Source organism: Staurois parvus, unplaced genomic scaffold (genome assembly GCF_062004578.1).
Source record: "Staurois parvus isolate SC_StPar_1 unplaced genomic scaffold, SC_StPar_1.0 ptg000151l, whole genome shotgun sequence".
Classification (NCBI taxonomy): Eukaryota; Metazoa; Chordata; class Amphibia; order Anura; family Ranidae; genus Staurois; species Staurois parvus.
In genome coordinates, this window is record NW_028317947.1 from 2579962 (window position 1) to 2604245 (window position 24284).

At 40.7% G+C, this 24284-nt stretch overlaps 1 protein-coding gene across 1 annotated transcript; it reads right to left on the reverse strand.

Annotated features, from left to right (window-relative positions):
• Positions 1-6759: 6759 nt before the first annotated feature.
• PRR15L (proline rich 15 like) lies at positions 6760-23452 on the reverse strand. Its single transcript, XM_089674336.1, has 2 exons — positions 23048-23452; positions 6760-7662 (listed from the first exon to the last, which is right to left on the reverse strand). The coding sequence occupies exon 2, from the start codon at positions 7645-7647 to the stop codon at positions 7357-7359; it is 291 nt and encodes a 96-aa protein (XP_089530462.1). The 5' UTR covers positions 7648-7662; positions 23048-23452; the 3' UTR covers positions 6760-7356.
• Positions 23453-24284: the final 832 nt, after the last annotated feature.

The window sequence follows — 24284 nt, forward strand, 5'->3', positions numbered from 1 at the left end:
AGCACTCTGAAGCTTCTTGTTCATTCACAAACTGAAGCATAGTAAACACAGTCTTTATGTAGTTTACCAGCTCTCCATCCTGAAACAATCCTGTGTGCCTGCAGAAGCTGCTGGCAAGAGAGGAGGGAATTTGGAAACACTGTGGGGGGAAAGGTGAATACAGGGCCCAGGCAGCAGATGAAAAGGGGTACATATCCATGAACTGATCCCCCTGTAGTGCAACTGGAAGGAAAAAGAAGAGTAGAAGCCAGCAGCGCTGTAGAGGGATCCACAAGAGTCACAACTGCCAGAAATAAGTCAGTACAGCCAGCCCTTCTTCGCAGGTGCCTTTTTTTTAATGTAAACCTATATTGCCAAAAGTATTGGGACCCCCCTCCAAATCATTGGATTCAGGTGTTCCAGTGCCCTCCATGGCCACAGGTGTATAAAATCAAGCACCTAGGCATTCAGACTGTTTCTACAAACATTTGTGAAAGAATGGGTCGCCCTAAGGAGCTCAGTGAATTCAAGCGTAATACTGTAGTAGTTTGCTACCTGTGCAATAAGTCCATCCCTGACATTTCCTTGCTACTAAATATTCTACGGTCAACTGTTAGTGGTATTGTAACAAAGTGGAAGCAACTGGGAACAACAGCAACTCAGCCACAAAGTGGTAGGCACCGTAAAATGACAGAACGGGGTCAGCGCATGCTGAAGCGCACAGTGTGCAGACGTCGCCTACTGTCTGTAGCGTCAATAGCTAAAGACCTCCAAACTTCATGTGGCCTTCAGATTAGCACAACAACAGTGTGTAGAGAGCTTCATGGAATGGGTTTCCATGGCCGAGCAGCTGCATCCAAGCCTTACATCACCAAGTGCAATGCAAAGTATCGGATGCAGTGGTGTAAAGCACGCTGCCGCTGGACTCTAGAGCAGTGGAAATGTGTTCTCTGGAGTGACCAATCATGCTTCTCTGTCTGGCAATCTGATGGCTGTGTCTGGGTTTGGCAGTTGCCAGAATGGTACTTGTCTGACTGCATTGTGCCAAGTGTAAAGTTTGGTGGAGGGGGGATTGTGGTGTGGGGTTGTTTTTCAGGGGTCGAGCTTGGCCTCTTTGTTCCAGTGAAGGGAACTCTTAAGGCATCAGCATACCAAGACATTTTGGACAATTTCATGCTCCCAACTTTGTGGGAACAGTTTGGGGATGGTCCCTTCCTGTTCCAACATGACTGCGCACCAGTGCACAAAGCAAGGTCCATAAAGACATGGATGAGCAAGTTTGGGGTGGAGAAACATGACTGGCCTGCACAGAGTCCTGACCTTAATCCTATAGAACATCTTTGGGATGAATTAGAGGGGAGACTGCGAGCCAGGCCTTCTCGTCCGACATGTCAAACATTCCCATAGACACTCTTCTAAACCTTGTGGACAGCCTTCCCAGAAGAGTTGAAGCTGTTATAGCTGCAAAGGGCGGGCAACTCAATATTGAACCCTACGGACTAAGACTGGGATGCCATTAAATTTCATGTGTGTGTAAAGGCAGGTGTCCCAATACTTTTGGCAATATAGTGTAGGTATCCTAGAGATAATGCACAATCAACTCTGCAACATGAAAATCCATTAAAACCAATAATAACCTCAGCAGTAACTAGTGACTTTACTAGGAGCTTATGATAATTTCTAATAGTGTTTTGAGCAACCTGTAAACTTTCATTGGTTGAGAAGCAAAAAAACCCAGGACTGATAGTGCCTGCTAGTGCAGGTTGGAGCCTGTTATTCCTGTGTCAGTGTGACAGCAAAGTCCTACTCTACACGCATTTATGAATGAATGCTACTGTTGTAACCTTAATAAATAATTTATTAATAGGCTACTTGCATTCTGGTGTTTTCGTGCACCCAGGAGGCACAGGAGCAACATCCAGCCCTGCTGCCTGCATTTGGCAATATAGTGTATGTACAGACGTTGTTTAAACATTTAAAAAAAAGATGGTGTTCTGTTTTAAAGTGTGTGTCAGGGCAAAATTAAACTAAAAAAATATTTACAGTAAATATCCACAATACATGCAGATTTCCCCATGCCTTTTGGCTTTTGTCTCTCCGGTGCTCCCTTCCAATGCTTCACCGAAATCCCAAACTGTGTTATCAGCCCTGCCCAGTGTCCTTCGGATGGCCTACAAACCCCTTATGTTATGGAAATGGGGAAAATACAGCATAAGACATCAGAGCAGGGCTAAGACCATTGCTTTGGATTTCATTGCGGCACAGGCAGAACCTACCGAACGTTAGGAGCTCTCTGGATATCTGGCACCTTTTTGAAAGCTTGTGGTGGCTTGTGAAACTTAATATGTTGGGCAGCATATTCACCAAACATTCACAAAAAAATGCGCTTTAAGCAGCTTCTTTGAATTCAAAAAGTACCCTCCAGCTTGGGAGTGCTGACTGTAGAAATACCATGTTCATAGTGGGATTTTAGCACTGCTAAAAACTTGCTACGGCCCTTTTAAAGCTTGAAGAACTTTTGCATTTTGTACACCAAGAACCTGAATACATACCCCCCAACTTTTTGCGATGGGAACAAGAGATTCTTATTAGCAAAAGTATGTAGACATAGAACACGCTCCCTTAAAGGAGCATTATGCAAAAAAAATGATTAGTTAAACCCACAAGTGATTTTTTTTTTTTTTTTTTAACCACTACTATTCCTTTTTTACTGTTTTTTGAAATTCACAAATGCTGCAATTTAGAAACTGGATGAATGGTTTAGCATTGTGAAACCATTTTTTGAAAGATAACTAGTGCGTTTTATATACAAGTATATAGATCGGACCAAAATGAGGAACAAATAAAAAAGAGGGACAGAGGGACTTTGTTCCAAATCAGGGACAGTTGGGAGCTATGCCTAATATAACACCTTAGTTGTATGACATGGGCTAACTAATTTCAACATTCTGTGCCTTAGGAGCAAGCAGTAGTTGCAGGCTTTTTTTTTTTTTCTACAGTTCAAGAGTGTACATATAATGTTCAATTTAAAAAACAAAAAAATCTAAAAAAAATATTTAAAATTGCTTTTAATTTGTAACTATTTTACAAGACAACATTGCCAAAAGAAAACATTGTTTGTGCTTAAAAACAAAGATGCATCTATTATTTTATTATAACTGAGGCTAAAGGTAATGCCAAATCAATAGACCCGTAACTGAAATGTAAAAATGGATCTAATCCATAAGCGGCTGTAAACGGGTGATTAAAGCTAGACCCGTTCCCATGAAAAAAAAAAAAAAAGTATTTAACACTTCAGGTAGGAGCTTAAGGTGCTTCAAGGGCTTCAGGAAAGCTGCCCAAAGCTTGGTTAATGATTGCTTAATATGTTGTTCTGTCGAAGGTTTATGTGCGAAGATTAATGGCTGTGTGGGAGACCTTACATAAGAAATGTTTAGGAAAGGCTGAGTAGGTAGGTAATATTTAATAATTGGTGCAAAATACATAATTGGGTGCTTCAGGTGATACAATAATAATGTCAGATTTAATAAATGCTTAATAGATTTGTGAAGTTTTTAGGGCAGTAAACAGGAGCAAGGACACTGTTCATGTTTGCCACAGCAAAGAAAGTTCAGCGAAAAAACAAAAAAACAACTCAAGACTTCCCTATAAATCCCAGAGATTGTACAGGCACTACTGATTCATATATGTGAAGAATCTTCTGGATTGTGCTGATGATCATACCCTGAACTCTGGGCAACTGCCCTATGGAAATACCCTGTTTTCTGCAAGCCATAGCTGATGTATAAACTTTTCCACCAAATCTTTACAGAGTAATGCAGCTTCCTAAACGCATTGTGGGATACATGGGGTGTGTGCATAATACTTTTTTGCGATACGGCGCTGCGTTACTTTAACTGACAATTGCGTGGTCATGCAACGCTGCACCCAAATTAAATTTCTGTCCTTTTTTCCCACAAATAGAGCTTTCTTTCAGTAGTATTTGATCGCCTGTGCGGGTTTATTTTTTGAACTATAGACAAAAAAAACATTTTTAGAAAAACAACATTTTTTGACTTTATGCCATTAAACATGTTCAGTAAAAAATGTAAAAAATCAAATTTCATCATAAATTTAGGCCAAAATGTATTCTGCTACATGTCTATGCTAAAAAAAAATCCCAATATGTGTAAATTAATTGGTTTACGTGAACGTTATAGCATCTACAAATGGCTGTATAGATACTGGAATTTTTTTTACTAGTAATAGCGGCAATCAGCAACTTATAGCGGGACTTCGGCAGGCATTCTGACACTGGGGGGGAATTGATTTGTTGTCACTGACATCCCCAGTGACACCAATACAGTGATCAGTGCTACTAAAAAGCACTGACACTGTACTAATGGCACTGGGCAGGAAGGGGTTAACAAAGGGGTAACTGTGTGCTGTTTTACTATGAGGCCGTGTGTTGTGTTTCACTGTAAGCACAATGCTTTGTATGGCTCTGCTATGCAGTGCCATACAAAGCAGTGTGCAGGAGCTGACAGGGGAGAGATCTGTATTGTGTACTAACAGGTCTCTCCTCCGTCAGAAATACTCGGCAATCACCGGGTACCAGCGAGTAACCACCGGCCAGGACCTGGTGATTGATAGCCGAGGCCGCGAATGGTGGCACAGGTAGGGCCACCTAACCAGAACTGCAAAATCACGTGTATATATACGTGATTTTGTGCACCCCTACTGCCCTGTAGCAGAATTTCTGCTATAAGGTGGAGGCGAATTAGTAAAAGTGTTACTAAACCCAGGACCCTGTATTCACTGTGTCTGGTCTCTCACAGTACACAGAACATGGAAGTGCAATTATTTTAGTAAATATAAACTGCTAAAAACTTTTTCTCATCAGCAGTAAGAGCAGTCTTATGACTTCTGTCAGTGTTTAGCAGAGCACTGGTTAAAGCTTGGAGAAGTTTTCTTTCTGCTCTAGGAGAATGCAAAACCCCTGACCTCTGCCTGGACAGTGCTGATTGGCCCTGTGCTGATCACATGCACTCTCCCAAGAAAAAGAAAAACCTCTCTAGCAATATAAACTGAGCAATTGCAAAATGGCTAGGGGTTCATAAGACATGGACATTAAAACAAGATGAGGGTCAGAGAAGACAGGTTCAAATGGCCTTTTTACACAATGCAGAGGATTAACCCCTTAGGATCCACAGTGAGTATAACGAGCATGCTATACTACATATACAGACTGATTTTACTGTTGTGGGTTTAGTAACACTTTAAGGCAATGATGTGAGCCAGAAATTTGAGAAGCCACCCATTGCCATCTAATGTTTCATTTTTGCTTTGCCCATAAGGGCCAGATTCCATCCTGTTAAAAAATAAAAAAAAGGCATTGCAATGGGCAACATTACCAACTTTCCCTTACAGTATGATACTGTTGTGAAAATAAGATACACAATCATGTATAGGTTGAACTGTAAGGCCTCTTTTACTACCCCCTCTGCATGCCTGTTTAACCATTCAGAGTCTGTAGCACTGTGGCACAGCTGTATAATTTTTCCCATGGTGATATGTATCAGCATAGCTGCCGGCCATGTTAGTTGCAGCGCAGCAGTCAGGGGAGGCAAAAACAAGGCTCAACCGACAGCTGTTAACATGCTTTGGCCACCTGTGAAAAAGAAGCTCAAAAGACACCTTCCGCCTGGCCTTCATGTGCAGAAACAATGCCATTTCCTGAAACAAATTGCTGCACTTTATAGGTCTCACGTGGAGATATGTGTAAATAATATCTTCTTTTGAAGAGACAATTACTGATAGTTGCCATTACTGAACTTTTCTTTAAGAATGCTAGTTCTTTAGCTGTCATTCTGATGCTTTCACTTCAGTCACTGAATCACTGACCCAAAACAAGTGTAGAGAAAAGTCACTGCAACATTGTTTCTAATAGAATGCAATATACTCATTGATCAGGGAAATTGAGATGAAGAGTGAAATTTTAGGGAAATTATTCATAAAATACATTTCTCCAGATTTTAGTGGGTTCTCCTCCCCTTCGTTTCGCTAAGCACAATCCATTTTTTTAATGTTGGGGTCTCCAGCTTTGCAGCAGGAGGATCACATTGTACATGTTTGCAAGTTGAAAAAATCAGTCCCCCCCCCTTTTATATCAGGAGTTTCCTCATCCCATCAGAACCCCCCAAACCCTTTCCTTTGAAGTCTGAACTTTACATTGGGTCTCCCTTTCACATTAGAAGCCCCACACATCACACCCAAAGAGCCCTATCACATTTTCATACGAAGAGGTTGCACATATCCTATAGACTAGTGGTCTCCAAACTGTGGCCCGAGGGCAGGATGTGGCCCTTTGCTTGCCTTTTTCTGGCCCTTGGGGCACTATTCCACCAACTGACACCAATGATGGAACACTATTCCCTCTACTGACACTGTCAATGGGGCACTATTCCTCCCTTTAAAACCAATCATGGGGCACTGATGCCAAGGCATTTTTGACTCACACTGGCTACAGTCTGGCCCCCCTAAAGCCTGAAAGACAGTAAACTGGCCCTTTGATTAGAAAGTTTGAGGACCCCTGCTATAGACTGTGGAGTCCGAATTACATCTGAATTTGTATCAGTAACTAATCAAACTGATGGCCGAGTAAGGAAACATTACCATTACTGAAGACATAGAACCCATAAACACATTTTTTCATCTGGCACAACATTGTGTTAAAAACACATATATACATTTATTGTGTTGAAATTGTAAGCGTATTATTAGATCAAGGCCGGAAACAGATTTTGCTGTACACTTCTCAATTTATGTTTAAATCTGATCATGTATATTTTACACTGAACATATACAGCATATACAGAACACCAATTATTTATGCAGAATACGTTCCAATTATTTATAGATACATTTACAGTGAATAAAGCCAGTACCTGTATAAAAATAAATCTTTGAAGGACACATATTACACACAGTGTGCAATTTCAAGCATGTATGTGTGGCATGTTCTAATACATACACGTGTCACTTCACTTCCTGAGATTTTATTGCGCCTCGTATTGGTGGATCCAAAGCACCTGTTAGAAATACACAACCCATGGAAGTACATGTCCAAGTATATAAGCGTCTAGTTGTTTAGACATGGTTGTAAGGCCAAGAATCTTACGCTTGTATGTGTCTGTAAACATAGGATAGAGCCAAGTGGTTCTTTGCCCCTTAAAGCCTTCATAACAGAATCAGTGGCATTGCTTAGGCTGGAGGCATTATGCATTCCATAGGGCTACATAGTACAAAATGACCAGAAAACCATTGGAAGGGCCATTGTACACTGCTGCCATATTGTTTTTCATGGAATATTGTCCAAGATCCAGCAGTACAGCAGCTTCATTGTCCTTGTGGTGGTTCAGGACACAGTCCAGGGGTCTCATTGAGCGAAGGCCGAACTTTTTTCCGTTCCTTAAAGCGTCCAGAGTTGGACACCTTGACATGTTTACCCTTTGTGTTTTTATCTACTATTTTCTCCAGGCGTGCTGTGTAGTTGCTGTCTCCTGGATTCTCCTCTGGTCCCTTCTCCGTGCCTGCATGTTCTATGACTGATTCATACACAGTCTTTGGAGTGGACTTCTTCTTTCGGAGAAACGTCAGCTTCCACCAACTGTGGGAGGCGTCAGCCATGGAACTGGGCAACAGCTGGAAATGAAAGGGTTGTGATTAGTGCAAAAAAAAATTATCCACATCATACAAAAGTCTATGTTTATATTAATGAATATGATTAAATAATGCCAAATTTATGGTCCTAGAATGATTGCAGTGGAATACCATTTTTTAGCAAGCACAGCATGTGCTCAGATCAAGATATTAACCTGTTAATGTGTTAATTTTCTTTTTTTCACCAAAGCACTGAGACAGATCTCAATGATACAGCAACAGTGAAACCAACACAATGTTACAGCTGTCTCATCTATTAACCAACGGGGAGTGAGGGAAGGAAGAGGAATGCAAACAGAGCAATGATCCAATCTCCATAGTGCTGCTCCCAAACTAAGCCTAACCTCCTTATTAGTGGAGGGAAGAAGACAGCACAGTGCTCCAATCTCATCAGTGGTGCTCAGGACATGCTCCTTTCCACCCTTTTGCTATTAGTATCCCATATAGACTACCACCTTATCACATATGAGTCCATGGAAGGGGAAGTTTGATGATGTGTCTGGATACCCTAATGAGTAGAAAGTTGAATGATCCAAGGCCAGCCTTGGCTTCTTGGGTTTTGTCATTGTGTTCTTGTTTTCACCCCTCCGCCCATCTAACCAACATGGAAACTAGCTGATACTTTTTAAAAAATGTTTTGATTGTATAGGAACGTAGTGGCTATTAACGCTGGAGAAGTGACGTAGGATCTTTATTGAATTCCCCCATATGTGTATCCAAACATGACACTATAGCACTATGGGTTTAGTGAGAACCTGAGAAGCCTTAATACGGGGATATCCCGATGTCCATTCCTGTCTCCAACTGGTATGCTTTGCCAAATAGGGGAATCTTAATAATAAACCACAAAACAAAGACAAGAGTGCAAAGGCCTAGTGCATGACCCAATATAAAATGTATTAAATGAAAGACGGTGCCAAATACATATTCACAAATAGACACAGGCAAAAAGGAACATAATGTGTACCTTAGGAACATAATCATGTGTGATACTAATGGCTAATAGTTCTTGGATGGGGATCAGTAATTATGTGAGACATTAGAATGGAATATATTTGGGAGCCATAATGATTTAATAATGTTTTATTGTAATATTATTAACATTAGTTGATGTTATACCAGGTAAGTTCTTTTGTCCTCTTTCTAAATACTTAATTATAACATGGATGTGGTATCCCTTAACACCCTATTGCTAATATTTTCACCAAAGGACAGATAATGCTGGAGAATATGTGGTTGACCCACTATGGACAAATGGCTACAGTCTCTCTATTTTTGCATTTTGGCAGCCTTTTTACATTACTATTCAAGATAGTGATACTGCAATCAGAGTTGGATGGCTGTCAAAGGGAAAATGTGTAGGCGGTACTTTATTTATTAACTTTATCTGTTGACCTAATTGCTCATGATATGTAGTGAAGTATTTATTTTATGCTTTTTTTTTCCTATTGAGCTGGTCACCAAAAGATCATCTGGGAGAATCTGCATGCAGGCAGAGGTATGAGAATCTTGTGACAAAATAAAATTATGATTGCAGTTATCTTTGGTGATTCTTTGCATCAATATTTCTCCATAATTGTTGTGGTCTGATAAATGGACTAAGGGCTAATCTTGGGTCTGTGAAAACCTTTAGTATGGAGTCTTCCTTTACCCTTCCAGCAAGGAAACCTGAACTAGATGGCTTACACCCATGTGTTCTCAGAGTTGAGCTCTATTATTGCTGAGCCATTGTTTCTACCTTTCAGAGTCTCTTTAATGACTGGCTGCATAACACTGGATTGGTGTAAGTCCAATGTGGTGCATATATTTAAAAAGGGATCAAAGTCTTTACCAAGTAACTACAGATCAGTTAATCTAACAGCTACAATCAGGAGTTTTAATAAAGACAGTGAGGGCAGTGATCCTACTAGATTGTAAGCTCCAAGGACCAGGGCCCTCGAATCCCTCTTGTATTGAACTGAATTGTTACTGTACTGTCTCCCACCATATAGTAAAGCGCTGAGCAAACTGTTGGTGCTATATAAATCCTGTATAATAATAATAATAATGATTCAGATAGGGAATTACCACCATCTCTTCTCTCCTTATAGATGGAGATTTTTACCATATTTATAAATTATATCGTTTGTGATTAAAGGTACTATTTCAGTCTTTGCAGATGACACCAAGTTATGTAATGGAATAAGGTCCTTACAGGATGTCTCAAACTTACAATCCAATCTCAAAGTGCTATTTAATTGGGCAACTACGTGGCAATTGAGGTTTAATACTGATAAATGCAAATTTATGCACTTGGGGGCTAAAAACACACATGCATCATACATTCCAAGGAGGGGAACAGCTGGGGAAATCAATGATCAAGAAGGATCTGGGTATTGGGGTAGATCATAGACTTTTATAATAGCAGGAAATGCCAAGCTGCAGTTTCTAAAGCGAGCAAAATCCTTTGTACCAAAAGAAATATATCATATTACCCCGGTACAAATCAATAGTAAACCTCATCTGGAATATGCAGTTCAGTTTTACGCACCAATTCACAAAAACTGGAGAAAGTGCAGAGAAGAGCAACCAAACTGATTAGAGGCATGGAGGAGCTCAACTGAATTTGTTTGCTTTTGAGAAGAATGATATGATCTCTTTGTTTAAGTAAATAAATGTTTCGTATAGTGAATTTGGTCATCACGGAGGACAAGGGGGCACTATTTATATCCAGAGGAAAAGAGATTTAACCTCCACATATAGAAAATATTCTTCACAGTAATTGCTGTGAAAATGTGGAATAGATTCACTCAAGAACTAGGTCTGGACAGCCAGTAAATTGTTTTTTTAAAAGGCCTGAATGCAGTCCTAAATGCACAAAATATAACTGGATATTAATATTTAAAGGCAATAAATCCAGAGATTGTTGATCGAGAGAATATCCAATTGCCTTCTGGGGATCAGGAAGGAAGTTTGTTTTCCCGCTCTGGATCTTTTTTGAGTATTCTTTGTATTGTTTTTTTGTTATTGGTTGAGCTAGATGGGCTTGTTTTTTTTTCTAAACCTAACTATGGATAGTGCAAAGTCTGCTCATATGATGCACAAAGCAGAACTCCAGGAAGACACCCAAGTACACAATAAAATACATATTTCAGAACTTTTATTTTCTAAAGGATTTTTAATTCTTTGCAGTTTTGTTATCGGGACACCCCTGCCAGATTGCACTGTTGGTGCTCATCCTTCACTTCAACAGCACTGCTAAATTAGCCTCCCTCAAAGTCGTGACCTGTCTCATTCTCATGCCTGAGATTACAGGAGACTGATATCCAGACAATATCAAGAACATACACACGTTGTCTTCACGGGACTGAGACTGAGCACTGCAGTCACTTTTGCATCAGTTGTTTTCTTATTCCAGGTCACAATCCTGTACAATGTTCTTTTGCCACTTTCGGTCAGTTGACTATGTCTAAACTGCCTTACCTAAACATCGGCTTTCAATTCTATTTGCTACTGAACAAAATGAAAATTGCACAGCAACTATTTGAGTCATGCAAATGAAGCAAATGAAATGTCAGTAGAATTTCCTATGTGATTCAGGAAAGAAGATCTACATTTTCTGCTCAGCTTCATTACTGAGTGCAAAATCACCTGGTCACTTCAGGGCCAATCCACACCAATATATTCCAATAACACACTCCTAGCACATTTTGCTCATTAAAGTGAACATATAGACAACATTCTTTTTCTTTTTAGTCTTACATAAAGTAGAGAAGGATTAGGACCTTGGTCATGTTTTATTTGCGGTCTGTGCCCCCCAAAGATGTTTACCCTTTCTGTTTGGCCTGGTAACCTTGAGTATATAAATGGAAAGCGATTGAGCCATTAACAGTTTTACAATTTATTACAGACCTTTATACAGCACAGACAATTTCTGCATCACTTTACATACTGTACATCAGTCCCTTCTTTCTAGAGTCCTACAATGAAGGACCCTATCTCGCATGCACACACACACTAGGGCCAAATCAGATACAAGAGAATTAATTTACCAGCATGTCTTTGGATTGTGGGAGAGACCCTCGCAAATACAGCGAGAACATGCAAACTCAAAGCAGATAGTGTCCTGGACAGGATTCAAACCCAGTGCTGTAAGGCAGAAGTGCTAACCACTAAGCCACTACACTTGTCACCAGAACAAGAGGTGAGGCACTTCTTCTGATGGGGACACCTGTGCCAGGGACAACTATCTATGAGAATTAGTCCCCTCACTTTGTAGAGATATCCTCCCAATGGCTTTTGTGTTTCTGGGGCAGGAAGTTAAAAAAAAACCTCTCTAGACCTTACTATCAATACTAAAAATTCTGTATTTTAAAATGGAGATTTTTTTAAGTACCAATATCAAAAGTGCAGCACTATAAAAAAATATTAGTCACATTCCTTTTTTCCTTTCCTTACACCCTGTTGTTCTTCCTATTCTGACTCCCCTGTGTATCCATAGTCTCCCTCGTTGGTTTCCCGATCTGCGGGGAGTTCTATATCGGAAATGCTTCTCTGTCTGCTACCTGAGGTCTCTCTGTGGCACCTCCTTTCCCCTTTTCTGAGATTTCGGGATGCCCTGGTTTCCCATATGGCCCGTGCAGCTGGTTGCTTGTGATTAGACCTTTGCCTTCTTAGCTACTCTGGGGCATTACTGTGACCACATAACTGATTTATTATGTTGTTGCCTATTTCGCTTTACACCATAATGCTGCTTGTTTACTTGTTATTCTTGGCTCATTTATTGCCATATGTTTTTTAGCTTCTATGTACCTTCTATTGTATGATTTTTGGCTACATTACCAGAAAAATGTATAAATAAAGGAATTATAAAAAAACAAATATATATATTAGTCACAACTTTTTCGTATGCAAATAAAAAGTTTCAACCTCCCACCAAAAATCATAAAGTGCAAAGAAAAACATAAAATGTATCATTTAAACCAATTATCATGTACGGCTTGAGCCCTTGATGATGTCACTTATGATGAAACATGTATGGTGGAGCCGGGACACATGCCAAGCCAAGCATGTGTGACCTAGCCATGGCCATTTTGGATTCTGGCAGATGGATGTTCGCTTTGCATATTGAAAGAGGTTCTTATCATATGTTTATAAGTGCATTGGTGTAATTCACTTTTTTATGTGGATCTTCACTATGGTGAGTATTTTCTCTCCCTTTTCACTGCAATATGATGCTCATTTATAACCTGTGACCACGTGTATGAGCTGGTGGTCTCAGAAGTGGTGACTTGAGAGATAGCCTGTCCAAAGATACTACACTTACCAGTGGGTCTGGAGGAGAGCTATGGGGATGTGAGAACTCACAGGAACAACTTAAGCACTTCTGACCACTATATATTAGCAGCCCTATTGCTCTGGTAAGCCCCTGCCAGTCTCAATCAAGTGGTGTGCTTTGCATGATCCTTGGTCTGGAGACTTCTCTAATTTTCCCAACATTTAACCCTGGTCAAGTTCTGAGAAGATCCTTTGCCTTTGGATTTTCCTGCCATTTTTGAAATATTGTGGACTATTGATCAGCCATTTGTGCTCCTCTGTGGACTCTGTATATTCACTAATTTGCACTTATAATTTTTCATTATATACAGTTGCAAGAAAAAGTATGTGAACCCCTTGGGATTATGTGGAGTTTTGCATGAATTGGGCATAAAATGTGCTCTGAACGTCATCTAAGTCACAACAATAGAAGAACACAGTCTGCTGAACATAATACTACACAAACATTAGATGTTGCCATGGTTTAATTGCACATAACATGTAAACATTCACAGTGCAGGGAGGAAAAAGTATGTGAACCTTTGGACTTAATAACTGGTTGACCCTCCTTTGGCAGCAATAACCTCAACCAAACGTTTCCTGTAGTTGCAGATCAGACCTGCACAACGATCTGGAGTAATTTTGGACCACTCCTCTTCACAAAACTGTTTCAGTGTAGCAATATTCTTGGGATGTCTGGTGTGAATCGCTCTCTTAAGGTCATGCCACAGCATTTCAATCGGGTTGAGGTCAGGACTCTGACTGGGCAACTCCAGAAGGCGTATTCTGTGCTGTTGCAGCCATTGTTCTGTTGAATTACTTGTATGCTTTGGGTCATTGTCCTGTTGCATCACCCATCCTCTGCGGAGCTTCAGTTGGTGGACAGATGGTCGTACGTTTTCCTGAAAAATGTCTTGATAAACTCTGGAATTCATTTTCCCATCAATGACAACAATCTGTCCAGGCCCTGAGGCAGCAAAGCAGCCCCAAACCATGATGCCTCCTCCGCCATGTTTTACAGTGGGGATGAGGTTTTGATGTTGGTGTGCTGTGCCTTTTTTTCTCCACACATAGTGTTGTGTGTTCTTCCCAAACAACTCAATCTTGGTTTCATCTGTCCACAGTATATTTTGCCAGTAGTGCTGTGGAACATCCAGGTGCTCTTTTGCAAACTTCAAACGTGCTGCAATATTCTTTTTGGACAGCAATGGCTTCCTCCGTGGTGTCCTCCCATGTACTCCATTCTTGTTTAATGTTTTCCTTATTGTAGATGTGTTAACAAAAATGTTAGCATGTGCCAGAGATTTCTGTAGGTCTTTAGCTGACACTCTGGGATTCTTCTTTACCTCATGCAGCATTCTGCGCTGTGCTCTTGCAGTCATTTTTACAGGACGACTACACCTAGGGAGAGTAGCAACAGTGCTAAACTTTCTCCATTTGTAGACAGTCTGCCTTACCGTGGACACATGAACATCAAGGCTTTTGGAGATACTTTTGTAACCCTTTCCAGCTTCATGCAAGTCAACAATTCTTTTTCGTAGGTCTTCTGAGAGCTCTTTCTGCGAGGCATGGTTCACATCAGACAGTGCTTCTTGAAACCAGTAAACCCAAAACAGGTGTGTGTTTTTTAAGGGCAGGACAGCTGTCAGCAACACATCCAATATCACCACACTGATTGGAGTCAAGGTTGGCTCACTCCTGGCTCCAATTAGCTCTGGGGGAAGTCATTAAGCTTGGGACTCACATACTTTTTCCTCCCTGCACTGTGAATGTTTACATGTTATGTGCAATTAAACCATGGCAACATCTAATGTTTGTGTAGTATTATGTTCAGCAGACTGTGTTCTTCTATTGTTGTGACTTAGATGACGTTCAGAGCACATTTTATGCCCAATTCATGCAAAACTCCACGTAATCCCAAGGGGTTCACATACTTTTTCTTGCAACTGTATATACCATATATATACAGTTAGGTCCATAAATATTGGGACATTGACACAACTCTAACATTTTTGGCTCTATACACCACCACAATGGATTTGAAATGAAATGAACAAGATGTGCTTTAACTGCAGACTGTCAGATTTAATTTGAGGGTATTTACATCCAAATCAGGTGAACGGTGTAGGAATTACAACAGTTTGCATATGTGCCTCCCATTTGTTAAGGGACCAAAAGTAATGGGACAATTGGCTTCTCAGCTGTTCAATGGCCAGGTGTGTGTTATTCCCTCATTATCCCAATTACAATGAGCAGATAAAAGGTCCAGAGTTCATTTCAAGTGTGCTATTTGCATTTGGAATCTGTTGCTGTTAACTCTCAAGATGAGATCCAAAGAGCTGTCACTATCAGTGAAGCAAGCCATTATTAGGCTGAAAAAACAAAACAAACCCATCAGAGAGATAGCAAAAACATTAGGCATGGCCAAAACAACTGTTTGGAACATTCTTAAAAAGAAATAACACAACGGTGAGCTCAGCAACACCAAAAGACCCGGAAGACCACGGAAAACAACTGTGGTGGATGACCGAAGAATTCTTTCCCTGGTGAAGAAAACACCCTTCACAACAGTTGGCCAGATCAAGAACACTCCCCAGGAGGTAGGTGTATGTGTGTCAAAGTCAACAATCAAGAGAAGACTTCACCAGAGTGAATACAGAGGGTTCACCACAAGATCTAAACCATTGGTGAGCCTCAAAAACAGGAAGGCCAGATTAGAGTTTGCCAAACGACATCTAAAAAAGCCTTCACAGTTCTGGAACAACATCCTATGGACAGATGAGACCAAGATCAACTTGTACCAGAGTGATGGGAAGAGAAGAGTATGGAGAAGGAAAGGAACTCCTCATGATCCTAAGCATACCACCTCATCAGTGAAGCATGGTGGTGGTAGTGTCATGGCATGGGCATGTATGGCTGCCAATGGAACTGGTTCTCTTGTATTTATTGATGATGTGACTGCTGACAAAAGCAGCAGGATGAATTCTGAAGTGTTTTGGGCAATATTATCTGCTCATATTCAGCCAAATGCTTCAGAACCCATTGGATGCCGCTTCACAGTGCAGATGGACAATGACTCAAAGCATACTGCAAAAGCAACCAAAGAGTTTTTTAAGGGAAAGAAGTGGAATGTTATGCAATGGCCAAGTCAATCACCTGACCTGAATTCGATTGAGCATGCATTTCACTTGCTGAAGACAAAACTGAAGGGAAAATGCCCCAAGAACAAGCAGGAACTGAAGACAGTTGCAGTAGAGGCCTGGCAGAGCATCACCAGGGATGAAACCCAGCGTCTGGTGATGTCTATGCGTACCAGACTTCAGGCTGTAATTGACTGCAAAGGATTTGCAACCAAATATTAAAAAGTGAAAGTTTGATTTATGATTATTATTCTGTCCCATTACTTTTGGTCCCTTAAGAAGTGGGAGGCACATATGCAAACTGTTGTAATTCCTACACCGTTCACCTGATTTGGATGTAAATACCCTCAAATTAAAGCTGACCGTCTGCAGTTAAAGCACATCTTGTTCGTTTCATTTCAAATCTATTGTGGTGGTGTATAGAGCCAAAAATGTTAAAATTGTGTCGATGTCCCAATATTTATGGACCTGACTGTATATATATATATATATATATATAGAATTATTAATTTCACTATGTTTTTCTTTGCACTTCATGATTTTTGGTGAAAGACTGCCACTTTTTAATTGCATACTAAAAATCTATGACTAATATGTTTATATAGCGCTGCACTTTTTCCTTTTTGATTTTGCAGTACTTTGTACTAAAGTATTGTGTTAGCTGCTCTTTTATTGTCAAGCCATAGCGCTTATTTTTTTTTCTTCTTTCATTTTACTTACAACATGTGAGCATGTCTAAGAATATTTTTTTTAAAAATCTGTCTCTGCTCTTTTTTGTAAAACAAAAGTGTGTCTAGATGACAGTCAAAGAAGACAGGGAGTTGAATGGGCAAGTCAGCCCAGGTTCCCATAGAATTTGCAGAACTGTTTGTATTGCCTCTTCAGCTGCATACCTGAATGCAAAATGACTTTGAAATGCAATATGTAAACATGTCATCAAATTGTACCTACATGAGTCCATTGCTCTGTTTTATCAGGATTATTCAAAACAACCAGCCATATACCTGTGTGGGATTTAGGTTGCTCACATGTACTGTAGTTATTGGTTGGTCAGACGCTTCCGTATTTCAAACATTTCAATTAGCAAACTGGATTAAATTACTAGATGAATTAACCTCTATTTGTTCACCTGAGTCATTAACGATGCAAGCTTTCAGAAGAACTCAGATCCCTTTGTCAGGCTTTGACATTTATAAAGCCTGAAGAAGGAATGTGAAATATCCTGAAACTAATTAAACTTAGCCAATAATGGGTAATACCCATACTAATACTTGCGGTAATACTTTCTGGCCAAACACTGAGGTTTTTTTTTTGTTCAGCCTGCAAGCTGAACATATTCCTCCATTCACACTATACAGAGCAGATGGATGAATCTCCCACTGTGCCTAATGTATTTTGACAGCTGGCCCGCTAGCTGTCAAAATACCTAAACGGTGACTACATCTGATTGGATGCAGCTTCTTTTTGGCCAACAATTTTCCACCAGGCTCCTTCAATTTCTCAATCAAGGCATGTCGGGCATGAAATTTGTACAATGTATGGCCAGCTGTAAACTCTGAATTAATGAATGGTTAACATGGCACAACAGTCTACTACAACTAGACAAATTGAAAAATTGTAAGAGACTCAGTGATGACAGACCGCCAATAACTGAATTAGTATATGTTACAGTCCACAAAAATATTTGTTTCTTGTGATTACTTCTGTTTGAAGGTAACAACTTATACCTCTGCAGGTTTGGCTTGAAAGCTGAAGTTGGCAATTTTTACAAAGTTTCATTGATCCAGCTTGGACCACTGTAAGTATATATGTGCCATACCTGTGGGATCCTTGTGAAAGATGGAAATTACTTTAATAGGCATCGGTATTCCAGTGATTGCTGCTAGCTTCCAGGTCCCATGACTGGATGCTCTGCTGCTTCGTGAACACAGGGGGTTGCGCATTCAACACAAGTACCATTCAGAAAACAATCTGCATTTTCTCAATTTTCTAATTTTTCTCTCTTGTCATTCACTCTGCTGATCAGCATGTGCTGGAGTGAATAGCCAGGTCGGCAGACAACTGATTGTGCGTGTCCCTACCCGGAAGAGCCAGATCATGTACAAGTACGTTATCCAGCGCAGAAAGGCCAACTTGTCAGAGTATATATACATGCAGCGGTCAGCAACTGGATATGACTCTTATACATATTAGCCACTTTAGTGCTGAAGTTGTGTATTCTTGTTGAACATGTGTATTCCTATATAGAAATACACTATATTGCCAAAAGTATTGGGCCAGCCCTCCAAATCATTGGATTCAGGTGTTCCAATCACCTCCATGGTCACAGGTGTATAAAATCAAGCACCTAGGCATGCAGACTGCTTCTACAAACATTTGTGAAAGAATGGGTCACTCTCAGGAGCTCAGTGAATTCAAGCGTGGTACCGTGATAGGTTGCCACCTGTGCAATAAGTCCATTCGTGACATTTCCTTGCTACTAAATATTCCACAGTCAACTGTTAGTGGTAGCAAAGTGGAAGCAACTGGGACAACATCAACTCAACCATGAAGTGGTAGGCCACGTAAAATGACAGAGCGGGGTCAGCGCATGCTGAAGCGCACAGTGCACAGCAACTGTTTGCAGAGTCAATAGCTAAAGACCTCCAAACTTCATGTGGCCTTCAGATTAGCACAGCAGTGCGTAGAGAGCTTCATGGAATGGGTTTCCATGGCCGAGCAGCTGCATCCAAGCCTTACATCACCAAGTGCAATGCAAAGCGTCAGATGAAGTGGTGTAAAGCATGCCGCCACTGGACTCTAGAGCAGTGGAGACATATTCTCTGGAGTGACAAATCACACTTCTCTTTCTGACAATCCGATGGACTGGCAGTTGCCAGTACTTGCCTGACTGCATTGTGCCAATCTGATGGTGGTGTCTAGGTTTGGCAGTACGGTACTTGCCTGACTGCACTGTGCCAAGTGTAATGTTTGGTGGAGGGGAGATTATGGTGTGGGGTTGTTTTTCAGGGGTTGGGCTTGGCCCCTTCGTTCCAGCATACCAAGATATTTTGGACAATTTCATGCTCCCAACTTTGTGGGAACAGTTTGGGGATGGCCCCTTCCTGTTCCAACATGACTGCGCACCAGTGCACAAAGCAAGGTCCATAAAGACATGGATGATCGAGTTTGGGGTGGAGGAACTTGACTGGCCTGCACAGAGTCCTGACCCCAACCCGATAGAATACCTTGGGGATAAATTAGAGCGGAGACTGCGACTCAGGCCTTCTTGTCCGACATCAGTGCCTGACCTCACAAATGCACTTCTGGAAAAATGGTCAAACCTTCCCATAGACACACTCCTAAACCTCGTGGACAGCCTTCCCAGAAGAGTTGAAGCTGTTATAGCTGCAAAGGGTGGGCCAACCCAATATTGAACCCTACGGACTAAGACTGGGATGCCATTAAAGTTCATGTGCGTGTAAAACTTTTGGCAATATAGTGTAAGTATCCTGAAGATAATGCACAATCGACTCTGCAACATGAAAATGCATTAAAACCAATAATAACCTCAGCAGTAACTAGTGACTCTACTAAGAGCTTATGATAATTTCTAATAGTGTTTTGAGCAACCTGTCAACTTTCATTGGCTGAGAAGCGAAAAAACCCAGGACTGATAGTGCCTGCTAGTGCAGGTTGGAGCCTGTTATTCCTGTGTCAGTGTGACAGCAAAGTCCTACTCTACACGCATTTATGAATGAATGCTACTGTTGTAACCTTAATAAATAATTTATTAATAGGCTACTTGCATTCTGGTGTTTTCGTACACCCAGGAGGCACAGGAGCAACGTCCAGCCCTGCTGCCTGCAGCCTGTCCAAGTCTATGGCAGGCTGAAATATGCTTTGGCTGAACAGGGCTGAACACTGGGTGACTGTGAATGTGTTCAGGGACATATGTCTGGAACGCAAGCATTCTGCTTTCTGCGCATACGTCCCTGGACACACAGGGCCCTAAATGTGGGTACCACTCAGGCAGCAGGGCTGTATACTTCACCTGTGCTCCCCGGACGCATCAAAACGGCGGGATTGTAAAGGCAAAGGCTAAACATAGTGTGCAAGTAGCCATAAAGTAGAACTAAGGGCTGTTTTTTTTCATTTTGGATTAAGGGAGGGTTATAACCCCCTTTTTTTTATTGCTATCTGTATAATTATAAGGAGATTTCCCTTCACTTCCTGTACCACAGGCAAAACAGGACGTTTTAGGAAAACCCCCAAAAGTGAGGGAATCCCTTGTCATCGCCAGAACTAGTGTCCCCACTGGAAGATTTCAACTCTATTCCTGTTTCAGGTGACAACTTAAACTTTGGGATTTTCTTTTACTTTCACTTTCAGTGATAGCAGGACAAATAGAGTGGGTGACTTTCCCTAATAAGGACACAAACCACAAAAGAACTGACAGGGGCTCTAATCCTTCTCCACTCTATCCAAAACAGAAAAAAGATTATACCATTAGTTACATTTTAAGTTATTAAAAAAAAAAAAGCTGAGGTCCTGCTCCCATGTGACAGGGCCGGTTCACATCACATGCAGTCCAGTGCGTTTTTTTCTGCATCAAAAACACATAAAGTAAGTTATATGGTTTCTAATGGCCAATAGTTCCCACCAGTGTGGCCAGTTCCAGAAAAAAGAAGTGGAATATGCTGCATTTTTTCTGTACTAAACTGAAATGGTAAAACACACCCAAACGCACCAAAAATGCACCAAACGCACCAAAAATGCACCAGAATGCACATGTCCTTATTTAAGATGAAGAAAAAAAGAAAAGAAAAAAATGCACCGGAACGCATCAAAAATGCATCAAAAACACAATGGAATGCATCAAAACCGCACATGCAGAAACCATTCAGACAAAAAAAAAAAGTTTTAAAATAAAATTAATTATATATTTATTAACCTCTTGCTACAGTTAATTAAATAAAATATTTCCTTTCCCTGCTCTCCTTAGCTTTTTTTTTTTTGCTATATTTTTTAAATGTACTGTTAATATAAAGTTTTTGCGTTTTGAGTCTTTTTGGTGATTTTTGTTTTTATTTTTTTCTGCTATCATTCATATAGATTTTTTTGTGTTTCGAGTCTTTTTTGGTGATTTTTTTTTTTACTTTTTTTGGCTAAACAGCTAAAAAAACAGCATACACAAAAATTAAGGTAGGCCTTTATCTTGTTTGGAAACAAATATGCAATGCATGGTTTTGGAAACATTATATTGGTGCCAAAACAGACAGGACAAATTTCCAAATAGGATTTGCACTTTATATTTAGTAAGGCCGTGTTCAAATCTGAACGTTTTGTGGTGCCTATGCCAAAGCGCAACAACGCTCAACAGGTAGAATTCCATTCATGTCACTAGGCCATGCAAAGCTTTGTCACTTGGCACCTGTCGCTGGCATAGTACAGGAGCTCTTTTGTTGCAGAGTCACATTTTTGGTCCCTATAGACTTCAAAAGGAGAACCTGAAAACCAACTAAAACATCTTTTTTTGCACATATTTTTTTGCCTTTTCTTCTACTACTATCTTTTTGTTCACTAGATAAAAAAATGCTTAAGCTGGAAACACATCTGTATTACAAATGCACATAAAAAAGCTCCAAAAATGCTTGAAGAAGTTTAATCTTAAGTGTGAACCTAGCTCAAAATTTTAAACTCATTAATTGTTAAACTGATAAAAAGGTGTAGTTTCTTTGACCTTTGTTGCCCAGACCATTGTACATTTGGATGTGTAGGCTTCACCCTTAAAGTAGGGATGGGACGTACTTTGGCCTCCTCACATGTGGGTGCCATAGGACCACCGTTGCAGACAATGTTGGGTTTTGGGTGTCTGATTTCAGTTTTATGACCGCTGCACTTAGACACTTAGATCCAATCCAAACAGCTACCTGACGCCTATTTATTAAAGATAATTTGGGAAAAATTCTTCAATCACCTTCACCTTACCATGTGAAAGGTAACTACTTATGGCTGCTTGTTGTGAGCCGCAAGACTGTGTTTAACCATCTAATTTAGGAGGTGAGCGCCTTCCGTAAATGTGACATAATTTGCTGACCCACTGATACTCTTAGTGGTTCCCCTTCTCTTTTGGATGTTTTCAAGCCAACTTTCTGATCAGCTCAGTTTTTCTGATCAGAAGCTCCATGCAAATTCATGGACAGACAGATGTAAATGGACATTTCAGATTTAAACAGTATCCATCCAGGTCTGGAAAAAAATATGGAAATGGACACAGTCCTTTTCCGTTTTTCCGGACAAGTCATATCCAAGGTAGCTTGATGTAAACTGATGCTAGGCCGCCCGTAGATCCAACATAGCTCCACTGTCAAAATGAAGACAAAAACTGAACAGGCTTGGATGTCACAAAAGTGCTCTGATTCAGCAGAGGATCTGTTCATGGATCCCCTGATGAACAGAGCAGACAAAGGAAAGAAGGTGTGAAGGGACTCTGTGTTTTTCTAGTATTTACACCCTCTTGCAAGATGGATCTGGTGGCTGCCCAGGAGTAGTATCTCCAATTCGATTCCCATGCTCCCCCTGACTACTTCAATAAACAAAGCCCACACTGATATACATCTTAATTAAAAACCAGTAATACACACCAGCAAACAGGCAGTCGTTTCATAGACCAGCTCCAACTCTGGTGGCCTGGTGCCAGCTATGAGTAATTATAATACTTCCACAACAGGACACCTGCTGTCTTACATAGCACCTGCATTATTCAAATGGGAATAAGAGACTTTGGAGAAGCTACAAGCCAGAAGTGGAATAGATGCCTTATAAAAGAATAATAAAAAAAATTGCATAATAATAATGGCAACAGGAGAAAAGTATTGTTTGAGCTTGGCTCCTATGCCAAGTCATGGGATCACTGAACTGAGACAAGAAATGGACACTCCGAGACTTACGCGTTCTCAATGTTCCGTTGCCCTAGAACCAAGGTTTTTGTTTCCCTCCCTTGGCTACAGGTGTCCGATTATCTCCCAGCTTTGTCTCAGATCCGTCTGCGCGTCGTCTGACTCTCAACAATAGATGTAGAAGTACTAATATCAATATGAATGTTCAACTTCCAAAATGGTTTCAGTCTACTTTGCTTTCCTTTAAGTGACCAGATGTTTTGGGGTCAACCAAGCATCAAGATCTTCAGTAGATTCAGATCTGTTGTAGTCTCTATGAGAAAAGCCTCAAGATACAATGGTTTCTATATCGTCCTCCCAGGTACAGGAGTCTCGATGAGCCTGGTACAGGTGTCTCGGTTTCTTTCCGTCTCTCTGAAGGTTAAACCTGACCCTCCCAGCTCAACAAACAGGAGAGAACAGGAACTGGAACATGAATATTTATAGGGAGGACACACCTGTCACATTGTAGCAGAGTTCAGCAGGTGAATGTCGCAGAAGTGTATAACAATAGAAATCAGGACTGTTTCTCAGCACAACCCACATGTGTACTGTATATAAAGGTGAAAGTCAAGATCCTATAGGTTTGTTTACTTTTTCTTCAATAGGAAGGTAGTATGGTTACAGAGTGCAGGCTACACAAGAAGATGGCAGCACTCCATCTGTTCAGTAGCTAGATGTCCCAGCATTCAGTGTTAGCCACCTGCAGGAAATGCATTATGCGATTTATAATGCCCCAACAGCTGGAGAGTAGTGCGTTTCCTGCTATGGACCATCACACTGGTGTATGCAGACTGGAGCAAAAGATAATGTATTACTAAAGGCAACACTTTTAGCTTTGGAGATGGATTGTTCTATCAGATTTTCACTGCCATCTGTGCCCCCATTAGGGAGAGTAGCCTTTCTATTTGTCATGTTTGCCATCATCACTGAGAGTAAAAGTGAAAGAAAATTCCAAAGTTCTGATGGCCACCCAAATGTTGGGTGGCCATCAGAAAAGGAACAGAGAGAAATCTTACATGGGAACACTAGTTCTGTTGACATCCAATGATTCCCTCACTTTGGAGGAATCTCCCCTTACTTCTTGCTTGGCTATAGGACAGGAAGTGAAGAAAAATCTCCCCAATGGAACACAGATGACAAAAACAACTGTCAAGGGTTATAACTCTCCCTTATGTTTTTGCCTTTTGTTGTACTTTAACCACTTCACTACCGGGCACTTTTAACCCCTTCCTGTCCAGGCCAATTT